This window comes from Tasmannia lanceolata, unplaced genomic scaffold (assembly GCF_043159265.1).
Source record: "Tasmannia lanceolata isolate RefF3 unplaced genomic scaffold, GAP_Taslan_0.1 ptg000026l, whole genome shotgun sequence".
Classification (NCBI taxonomy): Eukaryota; Viridiplantae; Streptophyta; class Magnoliopsida; order Canellales; family Winteraceae; genus Tasmannia; species Tasmannia lanceolata.
In genome coordinates this window covers 7652995-7673911 of record NW_027518703.1, presented here as the reverse complement: position 1 = coordinate 7673911, position 20917 = coordinate 7652995, and the positions used below count along the sequence as shown (strand labels likewise).

At 36.8% G+C, this 20917-nt stretch overlaps 1 protein-coding gene across 5 annotated transcripts; it reads left to right on the top strand.

The window, feature by feature from the left end:
• The first annotated feature begins 5089 nt into the window (after window positions 1-5089).
• On the top strand, window positions 5090-20727 carry LOC143858602 (uncharacterized). Of its 5 annotated transcripts, XR_013238981.1 has the most exons (14): window positions 5090-5368; window positions 10430-10690; window positions 12745-12818; window positions 13715-13874; window positions 14001-14025; window positions 14139-14228; window positions 15814-15985; window positions 16091-16164; window positions 16729-16801; window positions 17403-17474; window positions 17554-17687; window positions 19834-19907; window positions 20059-20291; window positions 20456-20727. XR_013238981.1 is itself a non-coding variant. In XM_077369292.1 (13 exons), the coding sequence occupies exons 1-12, from the start codon at window positions 10468-10470 to the stop codon at window positions 20115-20117; spliced, it is 1230 nt and encodes a 409-aa protein (XP_077225407.1). In that variant the 5' UTR covers window positions 10334-10467; the 3' UTR covers window positions 20118-20166; window positions 20456-20727. The 5 variants fall into 5 exon arrangements, 2 of the variants coding, with proteins under 2 accessions (XP_077225407.1, XP_077225406.1); XR_013238983.1 differs by lacking the exon at window positions 5090-5368 and having other exon boundaries at window positions 10334-10690; window positions 20059-20270; XR_013238982.1 differs by lacking the exon at window positions 5090-5368 and having other exon boundaries at window positions 10334-10690; window positions 20059-20375; window positions 20456-20666.
• The last annotated feature ends 190 nt before the right edge of the window (window positions 20728-20917 follow it).

Sequence of the window (20917 nt, the reverse complement as noted above, 5' to 3'; positions counted from 1 at the left end):
TGGCATATCATCCTGCAGTTTTGCTCCCATGGTTTTATTGGGTTGGAACACTTTGACATTATACTCTCTGAACTGTTTATCCTTTCTTGTTTGAAATGACTGCATGAAATATTTAGATTGATTTTATTCTTCAAATGTCATTTATCTGTCTAATTGTGACGGGATTAATACCATTCTAATAATGCTTTGAGGAATTCCCTTTATGGCGCATAAGAACAATAGGCTGTTTGATGTAAGGAAAGATTTTTCAAAGATTTTTTTGCTAATTCACTTCCATGGAAAATATTTACCAAAAAGGAGAATGATAGACTGAAGGGTGCCCAAACAATAAATGCACATGTTGCCAAGGACCAATGGGGGCGCCCTTGATTCTATCATTCCTCTTTTTTGATAATTTTTCTTTATGCCCTAGATCCAAACGGCCTTTGTTTTATCCTTGGATAGATTTGCTATCCTTTGGTCGTCTCAACCTTTTACGTAGATGAAATGATTGATGGAGGCTGTGTTTAGCTTCGATCCTTGCAATCCAAAAAAAGAAGAAAACCTTACTTTTGGATTGCCCGGTTCAGGAATAGGAATTGGCTTCATATTCTGATTCCGATATAAATCTCCTGTAAATGGAATGAAAAATAAAATAAAATTTTAATTCAAAATTTTCATTTGGGCAGTCTTTGGAACCAAACACCGGAATTGGGTGGAATCGGAATAAAATGCCAATTCTACCAGATTTAGCAATATTGAACACCTCTAGTGATTTGTTTTGCTGTGCATATTTGATAATTCAATACATACCACATTTCACATATAGCTACGTAACATATATATATATATATATATATATATATATATATATATATATATATATATATATATATATATATAGAAGAAAGTGTTTCTACTCGGTCTCCTAGATAAGCTTATCTACTCCTCCCTTTAAAAAAATACAGTGGGCCCACGCTGTTTGGATGATCCAAAGCATTCATTTGATAGGTCTTAACATAGATAGGGTGTGCCAAAAAAATCAGCACCAAAGGGTCATCCTAGCCCTTCGTTTTGTTGGGCACACCGTGTCCAAAATGGACGCATATAAACGTGGACGTTTATATGTGTCCATTCTGGGCACCACAAGGCACTACAAAACGAAGGGCTAGGATGACCCTTTGGTGCTGATTTTTTGGGCACACCCTATCTATGTTAAGACCTATCAAATAAATGCTTTGGATCATCCAAACAGCGTGGGCCCACTGTATTTTTTTAAAGGGAGGAGTAGATAAGCTTATCTAGGGGACCGAGTAGAAACACTTTCCTCATATATATATAGGGAAAGGTGTGCGTACTCGGTCGAGTAGATAAGCTTATCTACTCGGTCGGGTTAAAAACAGTGGGGGCCCACATTTTTTGGGTGATCCAAACCATTCATTTGAAAGGCCCTTACCTAGATAGGGTGTCCACAAAAAATCAGCCACATAAGATCATCCTAACCCATCCAACAGTGGAGGGAAAAATGGGCAGATTTGTGGACAAGCTGTGTTTGTCCATTTTTCCCCATTTTTCCCTCCACTGTTGCATGGGTTAGGATGATCCTATGAGGCTGATTTTTTGTGGACACCCTATCTAGGTAAGTGCCTTTCAAATGAATGGTTTGGATCACCCCAAAAATGTGGGCCCCCAATGTTTTTAACCCGACCGAGTAGATAAGCTTATCTACTCGACCGAGTACGCACACATTTCCCATATATATATATATGAGGAAACTGTTGGTTAAGCTTAACAAACTTATGGTGAGCTAGCTTGCTCAATCACATGGGTCCCACATTTTGGGGAGTGATCCAAACCATTCATTTGCAAGGCCTTATCATAGATAGGGGGTGTACCAAAAATCAGCTCCATAGGATCATCCTAACCCCTCCATTTGTGGAGGACAAAAATGGGGTAGATTTGTGTCTGCCCATTTTTGTCCTCCACAAATGGAGGGGTTAGGATGATCCTATGGAGCTGATTTTTGGTACACCCCCCATCTATGTAAGGGACTTTCAAATGAATGGTTTGGATCATCCTAACAAAGTGGGCCCCCATGTGATTGGGCAAGCTAGCTCACCATAAGTTTGGTGAGCTTAAGCTCACCAACAGTTTCCTCTATATATATATATATATATATATATATATATATATATATATATATATATATATACCATTAATACACTTACGATTTTAGCTGCGCTATGTGTTTTTGGTTTCGGTAGGGCTGAAAACAAACAAAAATTGGTTTCTTCGTGTTAGTAATGATGAAGATTTTAAAATACAATGAAGACGCAAAGAAAATTTGGTTGTTTCCTTTTCATCACCATAATCTTTAAGAAAAATAGTATGAGAATCCAACTCATGGCCGACTTGGAAACCTAAGAATCACATTATGACATGTGGACCAAAGATCATACACTTATGTATGTGTTTTTGGTTTCAGTAGTGCTGAAAACAAAATAATTTGGTTGTTTCATGTTAGTAATGATGAAAATTTAAAAATACAATGAAGATCAAAAGAAAATATGGTTATTTCCTTTTCATCACCATTATCCTTAAGAAAAATAGTATGACAATCAAACGAATGACCGACTGGAAACCTAAGATTTTCATTATGACATGTGAACCAATGAAATTGGAGAATCACTCATTTTACTGCTAAAATTACGAAAAATACTCTTTCGAATTTCAAAACAAATGAAACACGTTTCCTAACCCGAGATAGCATTCCTTCAACCCTTACCTGAGCCTTGGGTCGAAGATGGTCAACCCACCTCTAAATCTCTCAACCCTAACCTGACCCGTTTAACCTGTTTTTTCCAAATCAGGTTGGGTTGAGGAGTGCATGTAATTTTGATTCTAATAATCAGTTTTTGGACTCAAAATCCAAAACAAACAAGGCCTGAGGAATCGAAACATAGTAAGTTAGTAACCATTGTAACAGGTGGGCTAGCCTAACATCTGATTATTTATATATATTAAGAGTCCCCCCCCCCCCCCCCCCCCCAACGCGATTGCCATTTCCCAGGAATAAATTCCGTTCTTAGTAGTCAAAATAAAAGAAAAAGAAAAGCAGAGGCATCGTGCAAATGATTATATCTCCGCTTGTTTTTTTCCAATCAAAGTTGATTTGAAGGCTAAACCGCACCCTACTTTATTATAAAGAGGGATCATTCACTTTTTTCATGTTATCTTGTCTTTTGTAGCCTTCACAAGGAAGGTAAGAATTTTGTTTAAGACTATGTCTGGCATCCTTTAAAAAAAAGGGATTTGCTAGGGTCCATCGCAAAAGGCACGTCAGACCAGCCACTGTGAATGGAGACAACAGCTTTTGTCTCCATTCACAGGGTCGCTGGCTGGGTCGCTGGTCTGGTGTTCAACAGACCAGCCTCAAAATGCCTTTTGCGATGGACGCTAATCCCTAAAAAATTCTATGGAATATTTGTGGGGCTATATGTGAGAGAGAGTCGGAAAAGCTCCTAAAAAATCAGGAAAACAAAATACCAATTTCAGAAAAGGTAAAATTTTTTCACTATTTTTAGGGGTTTGCTAATGCTCTCTTCACTCCTACCAACTCAAGTCTCTCCCTCCTCCGCCACTCTCACACACTCGGGCCCATATAATAATCTTTCATGGTTTCCAAACATTTGCCTAAAATTTGAGAATAATTCACTGAGGCAAATGTTTGAAAATTTGAAAAGTGTTTGGAAAGCGTTTAAGGAAAAAAAAAGAATGAAAGTATTTTTCTTTTTTCATTTACAATAAATATAGGGCAATGTTATCAGCACAACCAACCATGTTTTGATATTTGCAGTAACACATCTTATATATATTTTATTATTTAAAGAGCTATCAAAGGTCATTATCGTTCCCAAAAAGCACTGACAAGCCAACTAAAAAAGAAAAGAAAAGCTTCATTTGTCCAAATATCAAAACGTGGTTGGGCTGATAACATTTCCCTAAATATATTTACAAGATTTTATATGATGAGTGGGCGTGCACTGCACTTGAAGCAGTGCCGCCCTTGATATTTGATCTAACAGCAGCCTCTTCGAAGGAAAAATATGCACATGCCGACAACCTTTTGTCACAAGGACATGTATACATAATCGGAATCTTAATAAAAAATAAGGCAATCAGACCAGCGGTGATATATTCACCCCATTTTCTTATCGGGGCTACCCCTCCAATGTGTTTATGACTGCTCTTTCACCCTATAAGGGGGTGGCCTGGGAAAGAAAAGGGGACGAATATATCATTTCCCTTTTTTTTTAAATGCAACCCTATTTACTAGTGAGGAGTGAATCAGTCGGGCGCAACCTCATTGCAGTATGGTGCAGCAAGCCCACTACAAAATAGTGGGTCCTACTTTTGAATGATCTGAGCCGTCCATTTGATAGGGTTTGCTTTATTCTATAGCCCAAAATCACGCCAATCATGCAGTCCTAAGTTTGTGGTTGAGTGTGGACCCTCACCCGATGTAGTTTTTTTTATGCTCCATCTCTAATGAGAGAAATTAGATATTATTGGATGTAATCATGAGTGATTCCCGTGATTTATTTGTGATATCAAATTGAAAGCAAGACCTGCTAAATGGACGGCTCAGATCATTCAAAGGTGGGACCCATATGCCAAAGTGGGGCCTTTATTTTTGTGCGTATTGAAGTATGGGTAATGACTTTTTCGCCCCCACTGTAGGATAATCCGCCCCTCTATTAACGTGATTTGACGTCAAAAAAGCGTTAAAGTCCGCCCACAATTTAAGTATACCTCTACAATCTACATTACCACATTTGATTCTTTTTTATCCCTTAAAAGGAATTGCTAGCGTCCATCGCAAAAGTCATTTTGCAGCTGGCCTGTCGCATGTTGTTGTCTCCATTCACCAGGTAGATGGTCTGACATGCGACAGACCAGCCGCGAATTGACTTTTGCGATGTACCCTAACAAACCCCTCTTTTTTAAAATACAAGGGCTTTTTCGTAACTATGAATCCGAAATTATCTTTCCGGTGAAGTAGAAGAATGGTTCGTCCTTCTACATTACGCTCTTTTTCCCAAACGAAAAAGCATTCGGCGGGAAAAAGAAGGAAAAAAAAATCCTAATCTCTCTCTCTCTCTCTCTAGAAAAAGCTCTAATAAAGCAATCTCTCAAACAGACAGACTCTCTTTCTCTCCGACATTAACGCTCGAATTAATGCTTTTAGAAGAAGCTTCTTCCCGTATAGATCTGGAGCTAAAACAGTTTCAAATAACTTTAAATCTATTTTTAACTTCTTTTCAGGCTTGAATCCTCGAATGAGGAAAAGGAAATCGAGGATCCGAAGTGTTCTTGCTTTCGATTTCAGGTATAGATCGCAATTCTCTTCCATGATGTTTATTTTCCCCTCTTGATTTTATGCCTTTGATTACTGTTTTCCTTTTTTTTTCTTTCTTTTATACCAATCTATCTCAACATCATTTCTATAATGCTCTTTTAGATCGTTTAATTGCATTTCCTGAAAATGATTGACATTACTATGATAAGATTAGGGAATTCTACTAATGTCGGTTGATTTTTATTACCAATAATCAGTGATTATATAAGCACTTACAGATAAACATGACAATCCTAATCTAAACCATTTCCTAACTACCTCTCATCTTCCATCTAATATTTGATGATCCAACGGTCAGATCTCATCAGATCTAATACATAGCAAAACAGTTCCTACTAAGGCTCTCAATTTTCACCTTCCGGTGTATAGATGGCATGATCTTATGTGAATTTGCATGATTTTCTTTGAATTTCATTATAAAAAAAAAGTCTTGAAGATATGTGGATTGGTGAAAAATTAAAAATACTTTAAATACATGATTTATTTCGTTTCGAAATATATGATTTGTTTCTCAAAAATATCGGATCTATTTTTTAAAATTTTGATTTTATGAATTTGTAGGATTTTTTATCTTCTTTTTTCTGCTATTCTTTCCAAAGATTGAACGAAAGAATTGCATTTTTTTAGATTTTTTAGTCATTTTCATTCTTAAGAGAAGCAGCTTGTTACTTACGTGAGTAAAAAGACCAGTACTGCCCCGCCTTTTTGGAAATCACCTACCTAAGCCTGTGGTCACAACTATAAAAGAGAGGGGTATTATCGTCTTTCGAATACATCTGTGCCATGCATTGCCCTTTAGACTTATACGATCCTACATTTTCTCCAAACACGCTTCCTTTTTTCTTCTCTTTTCCCTATCTGGAAGATATTTGAATTCTGTTATTTTCGTAGATTCTCGATCATATACAAGAAGGTATAAACAACTTTTTTTTTTTTCTTTTTCCTTTTAAATGTCGATTAGATTGAAGAGGGTGTTGTAGTATTTTTAGTTTTCATCAACAAAACTTATAGTTCGACAGGGTTGCAAATTTGCAGTTTTTTGGGAGGGAGCGTTTTGGAACAGCATTTGTATTTTGTAGATTTTCTTAACCCGGAATTTACCTTAGGCGGCACCTACAATTTTATTAGTAGGAAATAAAATTTACAAGAAGATGACACAAAACCTTGCCTCTAACCCATCCAGTTTCTACAATAGTTTAATAATAAAATCCCTTCCCAACATAGTTTTTTTATAGGTAAACTGGGTTTTGGTGGGGACCCTTACTCGTTTATTAGATAAAGAAATAGATGATACATTTACGGGCACAATATATGCCATCCCTAACTTGGAAAACATGAGAGAGAGAGATCCAAAACTCAGGGTAGACTAACATTAAACCTAAAAGCTAGAACCAATGTTTAAAAACCCGTTAAATCGACTCGGAACTCGTACGAGTCGACTCCCTTTTACCTTGGCCGCATCCCGCATTGCACCGCATCCGCATCCGCATTGCACCGCATCCGCATTTTGCCCTATAGAGTCAGTAAAAACTCTTTTGACTCTCCCGAGTTATGATAACGCCCGTGCTGAGTCGACAAGGATACTCCCTTTTACCTTTGCCGCGTTCCGCATTCCACCGCATCCGCATTCCGCATTTTACCCTAGAGAGTCAGTAAAAACTCTTTTGACTCTCCCGAGTTATGATTGCGTCCACGCTGAGTCGAGAAGGATACTCCCTTTTACCTTGGCAGCATTCCGCATTGCATCTTATCCGTATCCCGCGTTTTGCCCTACTGGGTTAATAAGAACTCCTTTGACTCTCCTGTTATGACCGCATCAACCATGTCAACCGCGCTCTTGGCCACGTCCGCGCCGAGTCGACAAGGATTTTTCTTGGCCGTGTTCCGCGTCACATTCACATTTTTAAACACTAATTAGAACTGGTCAATACTCATGAGTTACATAATCGCCTAGTGTGATGGGAGTATGTTGGGTTCTTTGAGAGCGTCTTAGACAACTTTTCTTTGGAACCTTCTGCTATGATTCATTTGATTCCTCTAGTTCTAGGCTCTCTTCTCCATTGTCCTCTTGTTCAACTGGGTTCAAATTGACTAGATGATGCTCATCCACCCATGATACTTTCTTTTTTCGAGCTTTTTGCCTAGGCTCTTTGTTTCTCTTTGACTCATCTTCAATAGCTGATTTTGAATGACTCTTCGGCTCTGGGGGTTGAAACTTCGGGGGCAGCCTTTTCACAAGCATCCTCTTTGACTTTTCCCTCTGGAACTTCAATGGAGTCTTTTCCATCTGCATCTACTTATGCATAATCTCTGACTGATAATTAGCTTCATTCCCCGTTTCTTGGTCATCTGGAACCACAAGGAAAATAAATCTGTTCCTCGAGGACCTTTGTTTGGTGTTTGGGACTTCATGTTTCTAGGTTTCCTTTGCTCTACTTTCCTCTTTGTGGGATATGATCAATGTCTGCTTTGGGAGATGGCTCTACTTTCCTCTTCTATTAGGGGCTGTTTGGATACACGGATTTTAGAATCCGGGATTTCTTCAAAATTGTAGTTAAGAGACAACAGAAGAAGCGGACCAGCCGTCGTTTTTGACTCATTTTTTACTTCTCACCCTTCTTTCCGACAGCAAGAGAGTAGCAGATCCTCCCATATTTCCAGGTATTAGAAATCTCAGGATGCAGGAGAGATTTTTAAAACCCGAATTTCTCACTTAAAATCCAAGAAACGCTGTCAGGACGCTTGATCATGAACCCTCCTTTACACTGTTTTCAAACTAAAAACCTGGATTGTAAAATCCGTGTATCCAAACGCCCCCATCATTGAAGTGAGAACAAGCAAAAAATTATCTTACTTTTACTATCTCTATTTAGGGGAGTGATAAATCAACCCCATATATCTTAAATCGACTCCCATGTGTCTTTCTCTCTCCTCTGGGTTAGAGAGATAAAGAGGAGAGAGAAAGACACAGGGGTAGATTTAAGATATTTGGAAGTCGATTTATCACTTTCCTTCTGGTTAACATATTTGGCAGATGCATGTTTTCTTCAAGCAATAGTGAACTCATCAATCCCTATAGCAATTAAATACCTTATAAATGTAAATTTCTTTATAGATATTAAGTACCTTGCATTTTAAGCTATGGCTCTATGTTTATATATCCATACGAGGAGTGCTAGATGCAAGGGCACCCTTGCATAAAGAGCAGGAAAAGGGCCCTTGATTGGATCACACCACATCAATTTCGGTAACTTTTTAAAATCGGTTGAGAAAGTAAATTCAGTTGCACTAAATGACGTGGATCCAATCAAGGCCCCTCTTCCGGCTCTTTATGAAAGGGCGCCCTTTTATCTATCATTCATCGTATCATTAAAGCATGTATATTATCTTTGCGTGAATAACATGCATGCATAGTGTGTGCCTATTTCTTGTGCCATTTATTCTTAAAATGCCTCCCAATTTGATTGCAAATTCACTCATACACACTAGGGGTGCAACTCGGGTCGGGTTAAAAAAGATTGTGTCGGGTAGGGTTGAGTTTGGGTCGGGTTCGGTTCAGTTTACCCAACTTGGGTTGAGTTCAGGTTGAGGGTTTGGGCCACTTGACCCGAGTTCAACCTGACATTTGTTATGAAATTTTTTCTGTAAGCCTAAAAATTCGGGTTGGGTCAGGTTGAACTCGGCTCGGGTCGGGTTGGGAAAAAGGGTTCCTCGGGTCGGGTTGAACATTGTCGGGTTAGAAATCGGGTTGGGTCGGGTCGCCCTCAACCCGACCCAACCCGGCCTTAGTTGCACCCCTTACACACTATTTCCAAAATGTCCTTGTCCATTAATTTGTAACTAACCGTTAATTTGTAGGATTCGGTATCTTTTGATTACGAAATGTGTCTCTTAGCTTCTGCTGTACATTTGTGCCACCCACAAGGGAGAGAATTTCAGAAAGTCACCAAGAGCCTTTATCATGTGGGTGGGTCCATTATACCGACCAATTAGGGACCAAACTCCTAAATAATTATGATTCTTCATACTTTCTAGTAATTGATGTACTATGATTCTCTGCTCGAGTAAGGTATGACTCTTTTAGATCCACCAAAACAATATATCGTTTCAATGAATTAATGATCAAGACCACTCATCCTGTGGCCACATGTATACTCATCCTGTGGCCGCATCCATGTTCGATTCAATCATTGTATTTTAAATTCTTAATCAAAGTCTCCCTTTCTCTTCATGGGTCCCACGTGCCTGCTATCTGTATAAAGGGACTCTATATACAAAATTGGTTTGGAGATCTCTTCTCCTTTACATGTTATCCTAGAAAATAGGTTGCCATAAGCAAACTAAACGTGAGGTTCAGGTGATTCTAGAGATTACTCCACTGAAAAAAAGGGAACTAGAGAAAGGGAAGTGATATCTTAATTATTGCAAAAACCCAGCTTGTCTTTTCTCTTTCAATTGGCTTGGAGGGCTTCTTGTGAACTGTAATAGCCTCTGACAGCTCTTTAAACACTAAAATACGAGATGAGCTAGTGAAAATTTCAAAACAATATGGTTGTGCTGTTATCATTTCCCTATTAAGGAAAATGGAAAAGAGAAGAGAAGAGAGACAAAAAAAGAAAAAAGGTGTGATCCTAAACCACCCAACAAAACAGAAAAAGAATAGAAGCTCTCTCTCAAACCATACAGACAACGAAAAGAAAATCTCTCCCAAACAGAAAACCAAAAGGAAATAAAGCCGTCTCTCTCTCTCTCTCTCTCTCTCTCTCTCTCTCTCTCTCTCTCAAGCAAATCGGTTGGTAAGGCGGTTTCGTAGCTGCTTTTAGTGCATAACCATCTTAGCTAAAATTGCATATAGCGTGCCGTAGCAACCAAAACCACTAGACAGCATTTATTTCCCAATAAACTTGTATAGTTGTATTCACTATAAACGTAATCTTGCTAGAGAACAAGCAATGAGTAGAGTAGAATTTGGGTTTTCTTCCTTCTCTCCATCTGGTTCTTGACAGAAACTGATTATTGGTTGAATTACAGGAGAAAGAAGAAGGAATTATCATCGTGAACCAAGGGAAATGAGGTCTCCTTGCTGTAATAATAACGAGCGGTGCGGAGAAGAATACGAAATGAAGAGCAAAAGATACATGGAGTTAATGGAGAAGTCTTTCTGTACCCAGTTCTTCATGGGACCCAATCCTTGGATGGCAAGATATGTTTATGGCTTGATTTTTCTCTTAACCAACCTGTTGGCGTGGATGGTACGGGACTATGGCCAGAGCACGTTGTCCGAGCTAGAGAGTAAGCATCTTCTTTCTCTTCTTCGTTTCTGATTCACGTATATTGCATATATATAGTTTGAAATTGAAGAAGGGTTTCTTGTCATACACTGAACTTCGGTGTATTCGAATATTAAACAATGGGTCTCATAAGTTGGTTGGTTTGCCTGCCACCAGAACCGAATCACCGATCATAATTTAAAAATATAAAGGGATTTAAGAACTACAAGAAAAGGGCAATTGCTATGGGGTGCACATTATTCATGCAAAAACTACATGCTTTTATTAATAAATTCTTAGAAATAGAGAAGGAGCTGAAATTTTAAGGTATTTAATTAATAATCATGAATAACTTTACATCTATAAGGTATTTAACTGTTAAAGAGAAATTTCATGTATAAGATTTTCAATAGCGATAAACAAATTTACATTTATAAGGTATTTAACAGTGGGTTTTAAATTAATAACCTTAGTTTATAAGATATTTAATAAGCCGACAGAAATTTCCATGTATAGAATATTTTAATAGCCATAAACAAATTTACAGTTAGAGATTATAAGATATTTAATACTAAAAGGAAACTTTACATTTACAAGGTTTTAGATAAGCTTACAAAGTAATGTAAAGTTTACATGCAAAGTATTATGTATATGAAATGATACATTCTCCCTCTTTTCTTCCCCGGGCCACCCCTTGTAGTGTAAAAGGAGTAGTCATAAATATATTAGATTGGGTGTCCCGGAGAAGAAAATGGGGCGAATATATCACTTCCTATTATTATGTATAAGCATTATATAAATTTCATCTAAAATGTGGTACTTATGAATTTTTAGAGATTCATTGTCACACATGTCACTAGGTGTCGATATCATTAAACTGTTACAGATGATTGCCCTACTTCTACGATGATTTTTAAGCATATATTTGTGCTTAATTATTCTAGCACTTCTTGAAGTTTAATTTAAAAAATTCATCATTCACCTATATTTCTATATAATTGTATGATTTTACAAGATTTTCTTCAAAATTTTTAATTGAAACAAACATATTTTCATTTTTTTATGGCTGAAATGTATACCAAATTCAAATTTGAAACCTTGATTGGTACTAAATATTTTTAAATATACATGACAAATTTGGACTCTTAAGGGTGCTATTTCGGTAAGTAATGGGTCACAAACTTTGATAAGTTGCAAATATTTTTGGACTATTTAGGGTGCTATTTCGGTAAATATTTTTTTACCCATAAAAAAAAGTTACAAATTTGCAAAGTAATAGGTCGAAGAATTTAGGAGATATTGTTGTAAGGTACAAAATTTTTAACATATAAGCACTACTTTGAGGTGGATTTTGGAACCATGTAATTGAATTTTGGGAGCATTTTGTGTGGGGTCTATTATATCAGGGTGTGTAGATTGCGATAGCCTTTGCCCTGACATAATACACTATCTTCTTGCTAGCACTCCTTTATATGTTATAGTACAAAAGATCTCCAACAGCTAAAGCTTTTGGAGTGATTGGTTTTTTCATATTATAGCCTCATGATTTCTCTCTACTCTAATGTATCTATGTAATGGGGACATCTTGTCCCCATAACCATCATTGGTTTATTAGAATAAAATTCTTTGGTACCTTCTAAAAAAATAAATTCAGACGGTTCTTTCATAGATGCTATCTACCACCACACCAATCCCACTATTGCTTGATACGGACCGTCCGACATCTTGACCCCCATGAACCAATGATCCCTCAGTGGATGATCCCAGCCATCCGATCAATGTATTTATGGGTGTTGCATGTGGACTGTTGACATGTTCCTTTCAACTGCCCATTAACAGGTACATTGGACGGTTAGGATTGTCCGATGCCCGGATCATTCACTATAAAATGTTGCCCATCCACAACATTGTCTCACTTGTTAAGGAAACATGAAAATTACTTACGAAAAACACAGGACAAAAAAAAAAAAAAACTAAGAAATACTAAGAAAAAAGTGGGAAGCTGGTGAACTTTTTCTTCTTCTTATTCATCTTTTTTTAATGTTTGTGGTTTGTGCTGCTTGTTTTGTGGGGCAGGATTAAAAGGATGCAAAGGAACGAGGTATTGTCTGGGTACAGAAGGTGTGCTGCGCGTGAGCCTGGGTTGCTTTGTATCCTTTCAAAACTACTCAAACGGCCAGCTTACTAATGAGTTTAATGTTGACGAAAGTAAGTTTGAGAAAAAGTGGGATGTCTCTCTCAAAACCAAGGTTTAAAATTTCGGTTTCGGTACCGGTTTGGGAGTTTTTCGAAATTTCGGTCGAAATCTGGTACAAAACCCCGAAAGTAATATTTTATTCAATATTAAATTTTGGCGAAATTTCAGGAATTTCGGCCGAAATTTTGGTGAAATATTAAAATAATATTAAAAAAAATATTTTTTTGGTCAAATTTCGGGAAAACCGAAATTCCTAAATTTCGGGAAAACCAAAATTCCTAAATTTCGGTCGAAATACATGACCATTTCGGTTTTTATGGGTTTTGGTGTCGGTCTCCCCCGAAATCCGAAATTCATGCTCAAAACATGAGGGTGCAAAATAACAGTTCCCCTTTATACCAAGAAGAAAAATAAAAAGTTCATTCTCCCCCCTAAACGCTGTGGGTATTTCATTTGGCCTTATTTTGAGGGTACAAACGATTTCACAGGTAGAATTCTCTACAATTTAAGAAGGGAAATGATATCAGCACAACCATATTTTCATATTTGCACTAACCCATCTTGTCTATTATTATATAAAGAGGTATCAAAGGTCATTACAGTTCCCAACAGACTTTCACAAATCAATTAAAAAAGAAAAGACGAGCTAGGTTGTGCAATTATTAAAACATGGTTGTGCGGATGTCGTTTCCCTTTAAGAATTCCCGAAATTACAGTAACTGAGGATTTCCATGCTTGTTAGCAGCAGTGTTTGAAAACTCCTTGACACGACAAGGAACTCGCCCGAGTAGAATTTTTCTCAATATGTAACTATTCTTATTCAATAACTGAGCTTTAATTCTGAGTTAGATATTCTATTTCACGATGTTTCTTTCAACGGTTGGTACCACAAAGTTGAATGGGCCTCGAGACTCATGGCAGTCTGGGTGGTGGTCTGCCAAGATTCTCATGTGGATAGCTTTCATGGGGCTTCCATTTTTTGTTCCAACGCAAGTTATTGAGATATACGGTCAGATTACTTAACCTCAACTACTAACCATAATTTTGCTTGTGTTTTTCCAAGTTTTGAAGCTCTGAAGCTGATTTAGTTGCCCACTACTTGTCACCTTCCAACTAATGAATAATGCTTTTGCAGGGAAGATAGCACACATTGGCGCCGGGTAACTTTCCTGTTGATTTTTCTTTGTCCCAACTTGTCTTTGCAAATCAAGTAACTCCCTCTTAGATTTGTATCTGGAGAGCATCTTTTTAATCTTTTGCAAATTCTTTCCAGGTTCTTCCTGCTAATTCAACTCATCAGTATCATCAGTTTCATAACATGGCTGAATGATTGTTGTCGTTCAGAGAAGTATGCAGACAAATGGTATGAATCACATTCTCACAATAAATATTGTCACTACAGAATGCCTCTGAGGCGGCCAGATTTTATTTCTGATGACCTCAATTATATTCTATTTACTACTATCTTTTATTTCTAAAGCTGAAATAATAAGGGAATCACCCATATATCTTTTTTTTTTTTACATTTGTGACTGGCAGCTGAAACTGCAAAGTAGAATAAGATAACGAGATGATATAAGCTTTGGACATGTCAATTGCCATATTGAACTAATTAATTAGTGGGCTATTTTCTTATAAAATATGCTTCTCTCTGCATTTTCAGAGACTGTACTTTCAAGAACATGTTTTGAACAGAATGGGATATCCTCTCCTCACCTAGATTCACATTAAAGAAACTCGACATTATTAGGACCCACATTTTTCTGTCAGAACTGCTTGAAGTGAGCACTTGTCTCTTCCAAACTGTTGGTGAAAATGCCAGGGAAAACAGAATCACAAGAATGCTGACTCCGAGTCTCCTTGGGAAGCCCAGTAAAGGTTGCATGCATCAAACATGACAAGGTTATTCTGGGCACACCCATAAAAAAATGGGGTTATTCGGGGCACTCCTGGAGAACCCTATATTGGAACTTTCCCTTGAATTGGACTTTCACTAGAAGGTATGGCTCATAGAGGGAAGAAACAAAAACACAGGCCAGCAACAATGGTTTAAGTACCATGCAGATGGAATCCAAATAAATGTTGATAGATGTATCACGCGAAATAATGACAAACTTAGAAAATTGGGTTAACTACATTCATATCATACTAGAGTAAACTAAACTAAGGAATGTGATCCAGTACTCTCTCTTTTCTTTAGAAATGTGATCTAGAATTGCATAATCTAAAAATAGAGATAGGTGATCATTTTGGAAGGATGAAGGGCTCCATGGCATCAGAAAGCCAGAACCAGTTAGCAGATGAACACCATTCTAGGTATTTTTCGTTTTTCTTTCTCTGCAAGGAAAAAGCACCAAGAAAGGCTAATGAGCGTAACCTTATTTACTAGCAACAATTGTTCCTAATTACAGTGCTCTAGCTGGAAATGATGCACAAACTTTTCCAACAAGTTGGCAGTGTTTATGATAATAGTACTAGTCATTTAATGTTTATTTTGCTCACTGCAGTAGTATGGTTATTTCATTTGTGGTCTATTTTGTTGTCTTACAAGTAGCAAATTTTTTTGTGATTATCTATTGGAATAACAAACCAATTTTGACTTGGGCATATTCCTCACCCTCATTATTCAAGGTTTACAAAAGTGACTGAAGGATAGATCTTGTGAAGCAAGTCAAAAACTGATAAAAAAGAGGCTTTGAAACTCTGATGTAATGCATGGAAAGTTGGATAAATGATGCACTAGATTATTGCCAGAGGCAGAAAGAACTAACTAGACATGTGGTGGCAAAAAGAAAACAAATTTGCTAACTCATTGGTCTTGAAATTCAAGAAATTTAACTACGTAATGTTGAAATATGAACCCTACATGCAAAGTAGAGGCTTCCATATTAATATTATCAATAAACAAGATTCTTCGACGCTAATCTATGAGGGGATTTGAAATGCAGCCGCGTCCAGGTACTGTTAACTTCAGTAGCAGCCTATGTTGCTTCAATCTCGGGAATTGTAATGATGTTTATATGGTATGTACCCAAGTCGTCCTGCGTGCTTAACATTTTCTTTATCACGTGGACTCTTGTGCTCCTTCAACTGATGACCTGTGTTTCTCTCCACTCAAAAGTAAGTCACCTTCTATATTGTGTGGTACTGCAGTTAGACAAAGTTATTTCGATATTCCGTTTTATATTTTGTTTCTAGACTTTGCTAACTTTTCCGCTAGAATAGGTAAATGGAGGCTTCTTGACACCAGGGCTGATGGGTATTTATGTTGTATTTATCTGCTGGTGTGCTATTAGGAGGTATGTTTTCTGATTGAATCTGCTACTTGTTCCATGCTTATACTGCTCAGGTCCTGTGGTTGGCTTCAATAAACATCAACAAAATGCACTGTACAGTTTAATTTATTTCCAATTTTGAAATTTCAGTATAATATGGTAGCAAAACAGAAAACCTCCTTCCTGGCATGGCTGGTAAAATACTATTACCTTATTATTCATCAAGTACCACTCAAAAGCCAAAGAAGAGGAAGTCTGAAATTTATCAATTGGACTACTTGGGAGTATTTCTAAACCATAATAAACAACCCATTCATTTTGTAGGTCAAAAGAAACTTTTAGGCTTCAATAATTTATATGGATCATTTTATGATGGGCCACAATTTATTTACTTGCATGGAGCAAATTCTTCATACTACCTTGTTTGGCTTGTTGATCATTGAGAATGACTTTTGTAGCAATTTTGCCACATTCTTAGTTTTTTTATTTTATTTTATTTTATTTTTATTTTTTATTTTTTTATAATTTTCTTGTTTCTAGCTATAAGCTTGGTTAAATCTTAATTTTATTGTATCTCCATGTTTACAGTGAACCGCCAACTGAGATTTGCGTCCAGAAAGCAGAAGCAGCAGCAGGAAGTGCAGACTGGCTAACAATCATAGTAATATTCCAGAGTTACTGAAGAGTTTTTAGGATGGAAATTACAGAACTTCCTCTCCAGGAAATGACAAGATACCCACGCCTAATTTCTAAAAACATCCCCGATTGTTCATAAATCATAATTACTACTCTGTTACAATTTTCTAACTTTTCTAAAGTTCAAGCCAACGTTTTGGTTTTCAATAGAACGAATAAGAAATGATATCCTCAGCATTGGGGCGAAAAGCCTGGTCGGCATGGATGCTACAAAGCGGCAGGATGTTTTTCATCTTTGAAAACTTAAAAATACGTTTATAATTGTCCCTGGTTGTTGTTGTCATGTCGCTGAAATCACTAGAAAATTCTTGGAATCTTCCACCTGAATCATTCAGTGCAAATTATAGCTTACTGAACACAGACCAAAAGCACCTTGGTCTTGTTAAAATGAAACAGGTGTATTCTATCATTATAGTGGCAGTTTCGTTTTCTATCTAGCTTTATTATGTTTAGCCTGGTGCCTGTCATTTGTCCTAGTCTGGAAGTTCTGTAATTATCCCTAGGTTGTATGTCCACGAATGCATTCAAGTTATTTATGTCTGATCATAGACCTCATTTATGAGCAGAGCTTCATTATTGCATTACTTGCAATGGTTATAGCAACATTTGCGACTGGGATTGATTCCAAATCATTTCAGGTGCATCCACTCACAACACAACATTGTATTTGGTTGACTAAACTTTCAACTAGAATACGTCTGACAATAGTACATGCAGTTCAGGAAGGAGGAAGTAGAGTCAGCAGATGATGTTCCATATGGGTATGGCTTCTTCCATTTTGTTTTTGCCATGGGGAGCATGTACTTCGCAATGCTATTAATTAGCTGGAATGCGCATCACACCATGCGAAAGTAAGTGCTCACGTCTTAAACTCTATTCCTACCAAATTTATAGAAATATTCAATTTCTTTATAGAAATATTCAACTTCTTGGTCAAAAAAATGGAAATGACCCTGCATTTTAGAACTCAATCAACGTGCTCCCTAAATGATGAATGTTTTTCTGTTCTGTATTCCAATTTCTGTACACTATCGCAGAAGCCTTATTCTGACTTACCTCACTGTTGAGCTAGTTAACGGCCGCACTAATTATTACATATGCTGGATTGATTTTGTCATGGCATATACACATTTGTGAAGCATGGCGGGAAGATTACATTTTTGTCTATGAAGGGAGAGATCATGACAAAGAACATGACCTTGGATAGGAGAGAATGGAAGAAAATGATCCATGTAGATGTAGACAAACCCAACTAATGTCAGGATTAGACTTAGTCAATTTGATCCGGGTAGATTCTTTCACCTTCTTCATGAAAATTTTCTAAAGGATTTATTAGCCGACCTCTAGTTTGGAACAAAGGCTTTGTTGAGTTGAGTTTAAGGGAGAGATCCGCCTAGGTATCACATTTAAGGACAGAAAGAACTTGCTCGTGACACAAGAGCATGTGTGAGAATAATAAGGTTATTGACAGAGTGTACGCACTCATTCAGAAGGAAAGTGCTCCACTCACAACTATCCCAGTGGTCTTACAACCTTGACGTTTACCTGTTACTTCCCTTGAACTTTGTTCATCACAACTTCTCTACCTTCAGTAGAACCCGTGTAGTTTGATTGTATCAATTAATATGCAGGTTTCTTCTGTTTGCCATAATAACCATTTTGGAGCAATTCAGATGAACAATTGGAATATGGAGACTATGGATCTCTAATTGGTTTTGAAACACAAAGTTATCTCTCATGCTGGTTCAATATGGTGGCTGCATAGACTAGTAATCTATGTAAATATTTCAGCCTCCAACATGGAATTGAATAAACAATTATTCATTTTGAATGATGAATTGAAAAGCAATTATGGGGGAGTAAATATCTAGCGGAAAGACTGATGATGCAACTTCAATACTCATCCAAATAACAGATCAGATTCAATAGATTTCTGGTGATGAGGCAACCTTCCTATGAACTCAAACCCCCTAAAAGATGTCCCCAAGATATTTCAAGAACAGAAAAGATGAAGAGAAAGGGCAAAACTGCAGCTCCCAAGTACATACCTTCATTTAACTTTAAAGACATTTTTCATCTCACACCACAGATCTAGACAAGCAGACCAACATTCAGTTGCCCATTACAAAACTGGGAGCTGATGAGAGAGGTATGATTCCTAAGGGCTTCTTGGTTGGTCCCGTGCCTGAGAGCAGGAAGGCTTGAAAAGTTACAATTACGATAAGATTTTCAATCATATCTACATGGACAATTTGCAAGAACATTAGTACAAATTGTTTACAAATTACAACTGACTTATAGCATAATATAAACATTTAAATTTTAACACAAACATTTTAGTTAATTTTAATTGTATTTGTATATTTTATTATCATTTAAACAATTTTATATTTTTAGTCCCACAATAAATTTTGAAAAAAAATTGTTACAATCTATTGAGATGTTTTGATATTTTCGTGACAAACTCTTTTAACCTATGTTTTTCTTTCATTTCTGTTATTAGCGTCCTAAACACCGAAACTGTTGTGTTGGTTTTAGAATCTCAGAATCCAACCCACAACACTTTCTATGAGCCAAGCCAAGGGAATTCTTGATGTGATTTTTGGGACTAGCCAAACCTCTTCTTCTTCTAAATGCATCCGTAATGCTTCCTGAATTCACTGTGCTCAAAAAATCAAAACTGCACGGCTTACCCAATTGGGGTGAGTAAAGATGATAACTATATTGAAGTTTGGTTCCTAAAAGCCATTACTGAGCTCATCCATGATCCCAAGTCCTGACCATAGAAACTGAATTCTCTGGAAAACTTAATTTGAATTTGTGTAAATTCAATAGCAAAATTTTGTTCCCAACAAGTTTTTCACTGGTCACCAATCAATAATGCTTTTCATTTATGGAAAAGATGATATAATCTGAAAGGTAATAAAAGTTAGAAGAGTTAATCTTATTCTAATTATGTTGCCCTTTCTTTGCTAAAGAAATGCTCGTCTTTTGCAGATGGACAATAGATGTTGGATGGACCAGTACTTGGGTCAGAATTGTGAATGAATGGTTAGCAGCATGTATTTACAGTAAGTACTTGAAATCTCGCGAAGATGCCACATTATTTTTTGCTAAATTTTTTCATAATTAAAATATTTAACTGCTATTACTTTATAATCCTGATTTTTTAATGTCACTTTTGTTACATCATTCTGAATGTTATGGTTAATATGCTTGCAGTTTGGATGCTTGTAGCCCCCCTTGTTTGGAAGAATAGACAGACAGTAGAATCAAGTTAGAAAGTGTGGAAATGCTTCAAGATTATTCTTTCCTTACCTCATTCATCAGGTGTACATTAAGATCAGTTTAATAAGTAGCATTCCAAATTTATCCAAGCAATTTGGTATCGGTTCCCGCTCGTGCAAATGTAAAGACAATCAGTCCAGTCCAAGGTTATGAAAATAACCATAAGGGTACTGAAACCATTTTTTTCCATTTCAATGTTCCTTCACATTGGGCTTGACATGAACGTCTACATATCTTTCTTTTTTTCAATGGTACATCTACATATCTTTGTAAAGACACAATTTGGAAAACCTCACATTTTCATGGACTGACACCATTTTTCATGTGACAGCCATATCAAGTATCGATCAATTTAATTCTGAAGACATCATAAGAATACCTTTCTCCGGTGATTGTGCAAATAACTGGAAGTTAAAGCTGATCAAAGATCTCAGAATTATTCACCACATGTACCTCTTGTTTATATCCATAGTAGTAATCTGGGCATCCTGAGTTCTTTATATACTCTCCTTTTTCTTTTGGTTAAATCAGTGTTAATGAAAGCAGCGATTGAACATTTTAATGATACTTAAACCAGAAAAATTAGCCTTTTCAGTTCAACAATTTTTCTACCACTGCAGCATGGATTCAAGCACACACGTGATAGCTGTAATCTCTTAACAAGAACCTTCTTTGTCAGTTTATATTAAGTTTTATTTTGTAACGTGTCTTCCATTGTTTTGTATGCCCAAGAAGCATACATTTTGCAGTTTGTTTTTTGGGAAGTAACAAACAATTAAGAAGGCAAAAAGTG